At 47.3% G+C, this 13,084-nt stretch overlaps 1 protein-coding gene across 3 annotated transcripts in view; it reads left to right on the top strand.

The window, feature by feature from the left end:
- GALNT12 (polypeptide N-acetylgalactosaminyltransferase 12) overlaps nt 1-13,084 on the top strand; it is a 53,518-nt gene that overhangs the window by 31,715 nt on the left and 8,719 nt on the right. For all 3 annotated transcript variants that reach the window (XM_067743839.1, XM_067743838.1, XM_067743837.1), the window contains exons 3-8: nt 935-1,124; nt 3,820-4,005; nt 6,756-6,873; nt 8,253-8,429; nt 10,819-10,950; nt 12,866-12,979. In XM_067743839.1, coding sequence (XP_067599940.1) covers nt 935-1,124; nt 3,820-4,005; nt 6,756-6,873; nt 8,253-8,429; nt 10,819-10,950; nt 12,866-12,979 — 917 coding nt within the window. The remainder of the gene's footprint in view (nt 1-934; nt 1,125-3,819; nt 4,006-6,755; nt 6,874-8,252; nt 8,430-10,818; nt 10,951-12,865; nt 12,980-13,084) is intronic.

Below are 13,084 nucleotides of genomic sequence, written 5' to 3'. Positions count from 1 at the left end.
CAGAGCCTGTGTGTGGAGTTGGGAGTCCTGGGGCCAGTTCTAGCTGTGGGCACATCCTTTCAACTCTTAAGGACTCATTTCCTCTCTTACAAAATGGGATAAGCATGTCCTCCTGACAAGTTTTGGATTTGTTTAACAAGGATGGGCAGCTGTGGAAGAAAGCTCTGGAGGCAGCGTTAAGCCTGCAGACTCGAGCCAGAGTCCCTGGGTTCACATCATGACTCCTCAGCTCGCTTGTCTGGGACCTCGGCACGTCACTTAGCCTCTCTGCCATCAATGTTCTCATTCATAAAATGGGGACAGTAGTAGTACTTACCTCATAGGGTTGTTATGAGACTCATGTGAGTTCTATGAATCACTTGGACTGTAATTAGCACAGCAGGCTTTCTCATGTTGGCTGCCATTGTTACTATTATTACTGTGTCAACTGAAACGTACTTCTGAGAAAATTTGTGTTAACGTAATTGTATTATAAATAAAATTTATGTTAATATAATTCCATATAAATTAAAATTTTATGATGTGTTGCATAATTAACATAAATGAACAAAGTTTATATTAACACAATTTTTTGGAAAAATCGTGGTTGGATGGTTCTTGTGCTTTTTATTTAAATGTTTACAAGTCAAGGTAATTTTGGGAGGTAATAGCTTTATTGAGATACATCCACATGACACATTCACTCAATTCAGGAGTACAGTTCAATGTGCGTGTGTTTTGAACGGGAGCATTTGGTGGTTCTGGAATCCTCCACCTCAGCCTCCCTGGCCTTCAGGGGCTTCCAGCCTTGGTTCTGGGTGCGGTGAGCACGTCCCTGGTGCAGAGCAAAGGAGGCTCGTGTCTACTTAGTCTTCTTTTGGGGACAGGGAGGCCCTTCAAGGACGCGGCTGGGGATGTGTGGCGGTGACCCTCAGTGTCCCGCTTGCCTCCCCAGAGCACCTGAAGGAACGCCTGGCCTCCGAGCTGGCCAGGCTGCCCAAGGTCCGCCTGATCCGCGCCAACAAGAGGGAGGGCCTGGTGCGGGCACGGCTGCTGGGGGCTTCCGCGGCCAAGGGCGACGTGCTGACCTTCCTGGACTGCCACTGCGAGTGCCACGAAGGGTGGCTGGAGCCGCTGCTGCAGAGGTGCGTGGACCGTCAGTGGGGGGCGAGGGGGAGGCGGGGGCCCTGACCAAACTGGCATGAGAGGCAGGGGTGCTGGGCTCAGATGCCCCTTGGGCAAAGCCTCTGTCCCTGGTAACAGCGTGGTAACAGTCCCTACCTCCTGGGGCTGTGGAGGCCGTTAAATGACTTAATACACGGACAGTGCTTAGAACATGCCAGCATGTGGGAGGTCCTAGATGAGTGTTTGCTTTTATTACTGCTTATTATACACGTTTATTGTAGAAAACTTAGTATGATCAACCAAGAAAAAAATATGATCAGTCACACAGAATTGCACTCCTGGAGGGTATACATTTTGGTGTATTTCCTTCAAGCTGGGCTGACTTATTTATTACATGCAGTACCTACAATACCTACGGCCCACCCATGAAACTTTAAGGGACCCCCCCAAAAAAATTTTATGTTAATTTCTTTTAAAATCAGAATGGAAAATGAATATCATAATAATGAATATATAATAATGAATCTAGCCTGGATTGTTTGTCTTTTTACCAATATAGTCATAAAATATTGTTTTAATATATTTTTTATAGAGTCATGAAAGTATAAATATGGCTGTGTCTTCAAGGATATTTCCTCTGCTGTCCCACAGTCTCTTACACTCACCTTCTCATCTACCCCTCGGCCTACTTTTGTTCTCTTCTCTTCTCTCTTTCCCTTTCCATCCTACTGATTCAGCATCAGGAGCTGAGCTGGCAAGCCCAGAGCTCCTCCGGGTGGGAGAGGAAAGTCTGGGGGTCTCTGTTTGGTCCCCTCCCTGTGGAGTGGGTGAAGGGCTGGAGGATCAGAGTCTGTGCATTTGGCAAACTGCTCTCCCTTGGCATCCAACGCTTGGTTGTCAGGGTCTGTTTGAAAGAGCTAGGGACCCCCTCGCCTCTGTTCCTGCATGAGACTGAGCTCTGCTCTGCCACTTCCTGCTGTCCCGGTCCTTTGCTGCCTCTTTCTCCCGCTCAGCTCTGGTGAGCTTCACCCGCAGAAAGGACTCAGGATTCCTCAGGCCAGTGATGGACTCTGAGATTACTTAGAACATAGTGACAGCTAGGTGCTCACTCTGGAACCCGGACTAGTGAGTTCATCCTTCCCCCCTTCCCCAACTGTGCATACAGAGGGCTGCCTCTAGGCCTGTCTAAAGTCATGGTAGGGGCACTTTTCCCCTTCAGCTGATTCATTAATGCCATCTAGAATTCCACTTCACCCCGTCCCACCCTTTGGAGAGAGCGAGGCAGCATTCCCCATAATCACGTCCTTGCTCCATACCTGGAGACAAAGGGATTCTCCCCTGGTTACCCTTTAGAAATAACTGGGGAACCTTAAAAACTCCTGGACTATTTGGAGGGGTAGATCCTGGCCTTCTGGATGTTTCAGAAGCTCCCTGAAGACTTGAGGGTGCACCAGAGTTGAGACACTGGAGTGTAGACTGTCCCTCAGGTGGTCCCAACCAGGCACAGTAGCCCCTTTCCTCCAGGGGCTTTTGGAAGTGGAAGATGTTTTTGGTTGTCACATCAACTGGGTAGTGCTCCTGGCATTTTATAAGCTGCTGTTGACATCTGGGGCAGAACCATTCTTTGCTGTGTAGGGCTGGACTGCACACTGCAGGATGTTTGCATCCCTGGTCCCTGGCTCACAAGATGCCAGGAAACACGACCCAGTAACCACTGCTACTGGGCCTGCACGTTCTCTAACCGTGATTTAGAATTCTTTACTCCAGTGCAGGCTCCCCCCGTTTTTCCCTTTCTTGCAAAAATTAGACTACCCGTGGTTCCAACCAGCTGGACTGCAAGTCACAAGTTAATGATTTATAGGTCTCAAGTTCTAGAGAACTGCCCCCAAAATGTAACCCAGAGAAATCTAGCGTTCACACGTGGTTCAGTCTCAGTTCATGTTTCCTGGTGTGCTGTCAAATGCAAAGAAACACAGTCCGGAAGCCTGCTGGGATGGCTGGGCTTGTAAGAATGATTGTGGAGAGAACTGCTGAAGACTACGCACAAGCTGATGCTTGCAAAAGGAAATTATCACATTTTCCACTACGTGTAACATTTAATAATAAAAAAGGTTAAAAGAAAAATATAGCAGTAGTTCCAGGTTCTCTGCCAGCCTCTTACAAACATTCCCGTAGGGAGTCCACATTAACCTATGAGTAGGTATATTTTTCCAGTGTAACCCATGAGGCAACAGGCTCTAAGCAGTTAAGTGACAATGCTAATGTTACACAGTAAATAAGAGGCAGGATTAAAATTTATTTTCTAACTGCAAAGCAGACCCTTTGGTCTGGGCGCATCTCTGTTCACAGGGAGATAATTATTTCTTGACTTAAAGATGTTTCATTTTAATTAAATGAAGAAATCTCTTGCAGTCTTGAAGAAACTGAAAATGTGCTTTCCGTTTTAAAATTTAGCTTTAATTTTGACATCATGACTTTCATAGAGGGATTCAAATTTAACCAGAATATCCCTAGATGGAATCAGAATATTAAAGCTGTGGGACTTTTCATATCAGGGCCAGAGTCCTAGCTCCCTGCCTCCCCCCACCGCCCAGCAGCCCCCTTTTGCTCACCTGCCAGGGCGGACTTGGCTGTAGACCCCTGGAATAAGAGAAGCAGGCCTTTCTCAGACAGGTGTTCCTCCTTCTAGTGGAAGGCTCTTCTGACTGTTTTCAGGATCCATGAAGAGGAGTTGGCAGTGGTGTGCCCTGTGATCGATGTGATCGACTGGAACACCTTCGAGTACCTGGGGAACGCTGGGGAGCCCCAGATTGGCGGTTTCGACTGGAGGCTGGTGTTCACGTGGCACGTGGTTCCCGAGAGGGAGAGGATCCGCATGCGGTCCCCCATCGATGTCATCAGGTCAGGGGTTGACTTCTCTGAGCACGCATCTGGCCAACTTGTCAGTGAAGGCCCTCAGGAGGGATGGTTAGCTGTTGCCTCTCTTTTCTTTTTCCAGAGTATTTGTTTACTTTTATTAAAAATCATTGCTATATATGTGGATTTTATATTGGTGTATATATATATATATATTTTAAAATTTATTTTAAAAATTGTGTTGAAATATGTATAACGTAAAGTTTACCATTTTAACCATTTTTTAAATGCACAATTCAGTAGCATCAGGCACATTCACAATGTTGTAGAACCATCACCTCTACATATTTCCAGAACTTTTTCATCAACCTAAATAGAAACTCTATACCTGTTAAGCAATAATTCCCTTTCCTCCCCTCCTCCAGCCCCTGGTAACTTCTACTCTACTCTCCATCTCTATGGATTTCCCTATTTTATGTACATCATATAAGTGGAATCACACAATATTTATCCTTTTGTGTCTGGCTTCTTTTCCTTAACAAAGTATTTTCAAGGTCCTTCTAGAACTTCATTCCTTTTAATGGCTGAATAATATTCCATTGTGTATGCATCCACATTTTCTTTATCCATCTGTCTGTTGATGGACACTTGGGTTATTTCCACTTTTTGGTTATTGTAAATAATGCTGCTGTGAACAGCGGTACACTATTGTCTGTTTGAGTGCCTGTTTTCAGTTCTCTGGGGTATATACCTAGGACTGGACTTGCTATGGTGATTCCATGGCTAATATTTTGAGGACACACTGTCAGGCTCCTTCTGAGCTGCAGGGGATGAGTAGACCTGGGGGTACAGGGTCCAGCTTTGGCCAGTGGGTGAGCCTGGGTCTGAGAAGAGAAGGCTCAAGCGGTGCTGGGTTGCCCTCATTCTTGAGGTGTTGAAGTCATAGTGTGGCTTCTTCCTCTCCTTCCAAGTTTAGCACCAAATGGGAGACAGATGTGGGAGTCAGGCCGGTGGAGGTTGGACTTCAGCTTTATCACTGGGGTATTGACCCAGAAGTGGTGTCGTAGATCTGCACCCATGTTTGGCAGCTGGCCTTCTGAATCCTTCCACCTGAGTCCAGACCTAGAGATGACCCAGTGCTGGCTGGAGAGGAACAACTGTGGAGACGGTGTTGAGAGACAGGGCTGGAGAGGTGAATGGGGCCAAGTCATATCCAGCCTTGAAGGCCAAGGAAAGGGGTTTGGACTTTACTGTGGGTGTTCAGAAGCCACTGAAGGGATTTGAGCTGGAAGTGACCTTATTTAGCCTGTTGCATTCTCTAAAGTCTGTGCTGGATGCCACATGGTGGGGGGTGGGGGCCTGGAGGGGGTGGAGCTGCAGGCAGGGGCACCACTGGGAGGCGTTGCAGTCCTCCAGCTTAGAGATGATGGTGCAGGAGAAGATGGAGGGACATGGTGGACTCCAGAGACTTTGTGGTGGGAAAATTGGGAGGAATTGAATGGGAATGAGGGGAGGACGACTCAAGGATGACATGTAGGCTTCTACGGGAGCCCTGAGGGGCGGCATCCTGCCCAACCCCTCATCTAACAGGTTTGGAAACTGAGACACCAAGTAGGAGGGATCATATCAAGCGTCACATATGCAGCCTGTGATGCTGACACAAACTGCCCCCCCCCCGCCACACACGCATGCACGCACGCATGCACATGCTCAGGGACACTGTGGCCAGCTATCCTTCCCCTCCCGTAATATCCTTGGGCCTCAGTTTTCTCACTTGTGAAATAGGTATGAGCATATCCACCCTACCTATTTCCTAGCCTTTAGGATGAACACACATGAAAATGCTTTGTAGCCTAGAACCTTCTCTTCCATAGTCTTGCTGTCCTGTTCTCATTGGCCCAGAGCTTGGAGTGCAGGAAAAGCCAATACTTTGTCAAGGCCTGGAAGCACTACTGGAGGATCTTAAAATTTTGAACTGTTAGGCTCTTCATGTTATAATTTCCCCATTTTTAAATGTATTCCTCTGCATCTCTGTGGTGTGTTGACGCTATAGCTTTCTGCGGGGGTAGGATGGAAGCCTTGGGCCATTTCTGAAACCAGTGCCATCTCCTAGATGAACCTGGAAGGGAGGAAACAGGGCTGGCTGAGGCAGCAGGCCAGAGCTGGCCGTGTGGGTCCTGCAGGGGAGGCCATTCCAGCAGGAGAGGCTCAAGCCCTGGGGGAGCTTTAAGATGCCAGAGTGGCCTCTACTGGCCCATAAAGGACATCTGTGAGGGCTGCACGAGCAAGGCCACCGCACCCTTACTTCTGCCACCCTCTTAGAACCTGGTCTCTCTCTTCTCATCTCTCCTTGTTGTCTGTGCTCCTAGAAGTACAAGGCTTTCTCTCACCCTTGGGCCTTTTCTCATGCTCCTGTCTTCTTGGAGGACCATTCCATGCCTCTTCTTGGCTAACTTCCCTTTGTGCTGCAGACCATGCCTCCTCCGAGAAACTTAGCTCTACCCGCCCCCCTCCGCATCTCATGGCTGCTTCTGCATTCCCGCTGGGCCCTAGGTTGGCCTTAGTCATCCCACACCTTGCTCTGTGCTTGCCTGGTGAGATGTCTGTGAGCTTCCCCAGGGCAGGGGCTATGGGGCACGTCTGTGCCTCCAGCCCAGTTCAGCACCAGGCCCAGAACGTGAACTCAGGGTATGCTTATATGGATGAATGGACTCCAGGCTTGTGGTGAGAAGGGATTCAACTAACTGTGATGGTTTCCTGCCGCTTACCTTGAATTATGATTCACACGCTTCTAGGTCTCCAACCATGGCTGGTGGGCTGTTTTCTGTGAGTAAGAAATATTTTGAATACCTGGGGTCTTACGATACAGGAATGGAAGTTTGGGGCGGAGAAAACCTCGAATTCTCATTTAGAGTAAGTATTCCAGTCTTCTGTTTGGACTCATTCTTAACCTGTTCTCTTTCTCTCTGGGAAGGATGTATTTGCTAGGAGAGCCTGGTGGACTTTTCCTCCATATTGGCAGTTTATCCAACGATCCTCAAAGATGACAGTGGCACACATATCCTGTAATCACGCCTGTCTTCTTGTGTAAACTTTTTAAAAAAATACACTTTTAATAGATTTGGGGCTGGAAAGGGTCTTGCAAGTCTCACCTGGTTCTTTCCTCTCACTCCATAAAGAGGAGGGGCAGAGGCCGGAGGCGGGTAGCGACTGGCTGAAGGTCACTCACAGAGTGTATGGCAGAGACTGGACTAAAACACGGGTCCCTGCCTCCTGATCCCATGTTTTGGAGCCTTGATTTGCTTGACTGCTTGATAAAGTAGCCTCTTTACTTGGCACAGTGACTTTCAAACTTTGACACATAGCAGAATTGTTAGGGAAACTTGTTAAAAATGCAGATTAACAGGCATGGTCTCTGGAAAGTCAGATTTGATAGATTTACGGTAGGGACTGGGAATCTGCCTTTTGTAATGAGCCCATCTATTGATTCTGCTGTATGTGATCCCCAGAGGCCCCTTTGGGAAAGCCCAAGCATTTGGGTGGATTTTCTAGTTAATTGAATCTTGCATTTTAAGTATCAAAACCTTATGTTGATGTTCGTGCTTTTAAATGGAAAATTTTAAACTTTACAAATATTTTATATGGTTTCCTGCTTTAAGAGTTAATACACAAGGCTTTGACTCTCCACTAAGGACTCACCTCCCCCCCCCCATTATAAGCACCAGTTGCTATCCTTGGTCATACATCCAGGGGACAATGGGGTATTCACAGCCGTTTGCCCCAGCATGCAAAGGCTCCAGATGACTCCACCTGCTGAGTTTTGGGGTGTGCTTTTAATGGTCTTTCTACCTCTTCCCCAGGTGTCAGGCTGCTCTGTCTGCCTCTAGAAGCTCTTCCTGTCCCCCTTCCAAACCTCTCTTCTTACTTGCTGCTTTCCTATCTTCTGTGGCTAGGAGACCAGGTAATCAGCCTGTGCTTTACATAATAAGTAAGTTCCCAGCGAGGTCCACTGTCGGTGCTCCTAGGAGTCAAGCGCATGAGCCTTAGTGCATGGACTTTGGGGTCTGGATTCCGATGGCTTAGTTGTCTTTGAGGCTGCTTTCTTGCTCTTTGACTGCATCCCGTGTCCTGAGTATGCTGGGGGAGTGGCCCCCTGCCCCATGGGGGGTGAGGCCTTGGCAGTGTTCACCATGACCTCCGTGTGTCCAGCCTCCTTGCTCTGGGCATTGTGGACCTGCAGCTGACTTCCCGCTCACTCCCCACCCCACACCTCCTACCCGCTCTGTGTACAGATCTGGCAGTGCGGGGGGACCCTGGAGACACACCCGTGTTCGCACGTTGGCCACGTTTTCCCCAGGCAAGCTCCCTACTCCCGCAACAAGGCTCTGGCCAACAGTGTCCGCGCAGCTGAAGTGTGGATGGATGAATTTAAAGAGCTCTACTACCATCGCAACCCCCAGGCCCGCTTGGTGAGTTCCCCGGCCTGCCCACGCTCCATCTGGCTGCATCCGAACAACAGCAGCTAATTCTGTCCTCCTACCATAGTAGATCTAGTTCCAGAAATAGAGAGGAAATTGGGTGCTCATGACACTTGTATGGGAAAACTTTATTCCTTCACTTACAGTAACAACAGACAGCTGATTCTCACTATTCGCAGCAGTCAATGCTGCATACAGGCACTGCAGTCACTGAATTTGGAACCAACTCTTGAGCCATTGCTCGTGGGGGAAGTACAGGGTTAGAGTCCTGCAAACCTCTCGCAGGTGGACATTTTTGTCGATCGATCAATACATAACTTGGTTTTATGTGTGTTTCTGTTTAAATAATTTATTTAATATATACTGTTGATTGGTTACATTGAACTCATGCCCAAGTGAAGCTCATACAATGCACCTATTTTCTCCCTCCAGCACATCATAGCCTTCTTGCCCTAGGAACACTGGACAGCACTTCAGCCCTATGCTTGGGGGCCATTTAAAACAGTGAAATCACCAACACAATGCAGAACAATCTGAAAACCGTGCCACTAAATAGACCATGAACAGGACACTTGCTTTCAGAACAAGAACTGAGACGTGACCTCAGCTGGGAACATGCACGTTGGGTGACTGTCATGTTTTAGAATGACTGAAAGCGTGAAGACACCACAAGTATTGATTTTGGGGTTACAGGTACATTTTAGCGAAGAGCCTCACTGCCTCTGACACATCACCTCTGCACACCCCAGGACAGGGTTCCCACTTACCTGTGTTCACATAACTAAGGGCCACGTGGAAAGACAAGAAGCTCTGTCCCAAGACCTCTTTCCTGGCCACTTGATGAAACTCTCTTCTTGTGAATCCTTATAGCAGCCCTTCAGGGTAGCTCTGAAATTTTCATTTTATAGGTGAGAACACTGAAGCTCAGAGAGAGAGTGATTTAAGGAACTTGCCCAAGGCCTCGTAGCTGATGCGGGTAGAACTGGGTCCACCCCAGTGGATCTCTTTCTGCTCTGTGGAACCCTCGGGACCCTCACCCTGACCTCCCCTTTGGTCTCTCTCTGCCTCTGGGCTCCAGGGTCATTGTTTCCTCTCTCTTGCCCAGGGCTGCAGGGTAGAAACATCTGCTTTTCCCTGTCACCCAGTCTGAAACCCACAGATCCCTCTTCCTGATGGTTCCCAAAGAATAATATGTTAGTAAGGGGGGCACTGCATGCACCTTTTGTCTGAATGACCAGTGACCATGTGTTGAAATGGACATTTGGTTGAAGATGAGGTCATAGTGACTCTCATCAAAGAATGAACTTCTGGGAAATAAGGAGAAATTGGAAATTTTATTCAAATGTTTTTCCTATCATTACCATTTTGTTAAATGTTTAACTTGTCAAATTTTAATAGTATAACGTCAGGGACAGTCCTATCTTTGCGCTCAGCATTGCTCTTGTGGTTGCACATTTGCTGTGCTAAATAGATGCTTGCTTTATTTAATTATTCAGAAGTTCTTAATCATTGGGGGCTTCCCAGGTGGTGCAGTGGTTGAGAGTCTGCCTGCTAATGCAGGGGGCACGGGTTCGAGCCCTGGTCTGGGAGGATCCCACATGCCGCGGAGCAACTAGGCCCGTGAGCCACAACTACTGAGCCTGCGCGTCTGGAGCCTGTGCTCCGCAACAAGAGAGGCCGCGATAGTGAGAGGCCTGCGCACCGCGATGAAGAGTGGCCCCCGCTTGCCACAACTAGAGAAAGCCCTCACACCGAAACGAAGACCCAACACAGCAAAAATAAATTAATTAATTAATAAACTAAAAAAAAAAGTTCTTAATCATTGGTTTTGTCCATAAAACTAAACTGCTACAAGTATTTATTATTGCAGTATTTTGCTCTTACTATCCGAAGAATATATTTAGACTTCAATAGATTGGGCATATAAGGTTTTCATTCATAATTACCTCTAGAATACTTACCTTTGTTTGGAAGTGAGTGTTCAGGTATCAGTGGTGAATCAGAACATTATGGCATACGTGTGCTACTGACTTGTTGCTGGTCTGTGATCACACGCTCATGGATGACACATGGGGCCAGGGATGCTGGTGCAGCCCCAGAATTCAGCTCCCTGTCCCATCTGCAGGTGCTTTGTGTTTTTCCTTCCTGTACCTGGCCACACCTCCCTGCAGTGAGAGCACCTGGGGATGTCATTGTTTGTGCAGCAGTCTCTCCTACTAAGATGCTGCAACTACGTCTGAGGCCATTCCTTATCCTCCGTGCACCGTGCAGGCTACGCACACAATAGGTGCTCAATAAAAGCTTACTGAGTGAGTGAGAGAGGGGCTTTGATAGGAAGCGCCGTGGCCTGCAGGGGCTCACTGTTTTGTCATTTTCTCAGGAACCCTTTGGGGATGTGACAGAGAGGAGGCAGCTCCGTGCAAGGCTCCAGTGTAAGGACTTCAAGTGGTTCTTGAGTACCGTGTATCCAGAACTGCACGTGCCTGAGGACAGGCCTGGCTTCTTCGGGATGGTGAGCGAGGTGGGCCCATGCTGGGCAGGGTGCTCCTGGCCTCCAGGTCTGATTGACGAACTCTGTGAAAGAAAGACCCCTTCATGGCGACAGCTGGCCTCTCCCACACCCCTCCCCGCTTTTCATCCACTGTCCTTCCTTCTCCCCTTGAGTCTCTGGGCCTCAGGTCCACAATGTCAGCACAGGAAGCATCTCAGAATTGGTGAGTACAGCCTCCTATTTTACAGATGGAAACTGAGGCTTGGAAACTTGGTGTTCCCAAGTCCTATTTTTTTATACTAACTCCTATCACATGACTTCAAGTCTCAGTAACTGGACCAGTTACTAATTCCCAACTCAGGGATCCACAAAAGCAGTAGTAGGGAAGGAGAGTCACTTGTGTTATTTCAAAAAACCTAAAAGAAATGTTGTTGGGATGAGGTCAACTAAAATGTCCAGCACCTTTGGCTTTTGCTTGAAACTCCACCAACTTAGGGAGGCCTCTTCTGCTGTGTTGTGTTCATCAGAAGAGCTGTGTTCCATTCTGGAAGTCTTGATAAATACAAAGGGTATTGGTGTGTTCATTTCAGTTAGCATTACGAAAATGTTCAAACATACAGAAATGCAGAGAGAGTGTGTAATGAGCCCTGTCCCTGAGATTCTACAATTACCAAGATTTTGCCTCTCTTGCTTTCCCTCTTCTCTGCTCCACCCTCCCACTGACAGTGTAATACTGAATGAGGTTTAAGATTTCTTGCAGCTCTATTTATTTATAAAATAGATTTCACTAAGGAAGTGTAGTCAAACATACTATGCTCTAAAGTCATTCAAAACATTCTCTATGTCTATCACCAAGTTGATATAGTTAGCTTAATCAATCTGTTTTAATCTTTAGGGGTTTCTCCTTTTTTTTCTTCTCTTTTAGTTTTTCTTGTAGTTTCTTTGGTAGACCACATCTTTTGAACGTAGGGAGCTGATTTGAGGTTGAGGTTCTTTGGTGGTCAAGAGTGGGGACAACTTGGCTTAATGACGTTTGAGTTCTTCTAGCTATAAGATGCTCTGATTATTCACATCTCCTGTTCCCAGATTCCTTCACAAGCAAAGGGACATCAAGAACATGCTGTTCTGTGTTTTATGAGCTAGTGGATTGTGGATTCTTCTTTCTATATGGCTGAGTCTTATCCTCAGGACCAGGCTAGTCAAAGGTGGACAAGGGCCGGGGCAAGAGTGGGGTTCAGAAGGAGGTTCTTTAAACTCTCCAGAAAGGGATTTGCAAGATGTTTGAGTCTTTCTCTGGAGGCTCCTGGAAGGGAGGAGGAGCATGGAACCTCCCATGGTTTTTTGCTCTTAGAATGATTAAAGGGATTTAGATCCAAAAGTACCTTAGAGATGACATTAGATTAGGCAATATTGAGTGATGGAGAGAGTACTGGACTTGGAGTCTGAGGTCCTGGATTCAAGACTCAGGTATCTCCGCTTACCTGTTGTGTGACTTTGTGTGTGAATCATTGGCTCTGTATTATGCTGTTCCTGTAATCTACAATGATGGACTTCTGATCTGTGGAATGCCGGGTCTCTCAATTGGGGTATCCTTCGCAGATGTGCGATAGCAGGAGCTCCTTGGTACGTACGCAAGGTGACAATCCAGCTGTGTTTGGCCTAGTGCAGCAGTAAGGCTGCGCTAATGAGACATGAAGTGGTATGAGCTCTCAGGCCATAAAGGGTTCATCTCTCTGCTCCTCAGGTTTATCGTTTTAAAATGGAGCTTATGATTCCTGTCTGTGGTATAGGATGGGAAAACACTTTTAAAACTAGAAATGGCAGGGGCTCTTAGCAATGAGTCCAGTTCTTGAGGCAGCCACTCCTCTTACTCCATTTATCCGCCCACACAGCCTTAGGTGGAATCTGGACTAAAATGCCTTTATGTTTTGTTTAGCTCCAGAACAAAGGACTAAAAGATTACTGCTTTGACTATAACCCTCCCAATGAACACGAGATCATAGGACATCAGGTCATTCTGTACCACTGTCATGGGATGGGTCAGAACCAGGTAGGTGCTGCTTCTTTAATAGATTGACATTCTCAAGCTCTGGGACAATGGACAATGGGACGCTCAGTGCTCAAGGGATCATTGGTGTGGGCCTTTAAAGAGGGA

This window comes from Pseudorca crassidens, chromosome 7 (assembly GCF_039906515.1).
Source record: "Pseudorca crassidens isolate mPseCra1 chromosome 7, mPseCra1.hap1, whole genome shotgun sequence".
Lineage (NCBI taxonomy): Eukaryota > Metazoa > Chordata > Mammalia > Artiodactyla > Delphinidae > Pseudorca > Pseudorca crassidens.
Note: the sequence above shows the minus strand (reverse complement) of the source record. Positions and strands in the feature narration are given on the sequence as shown.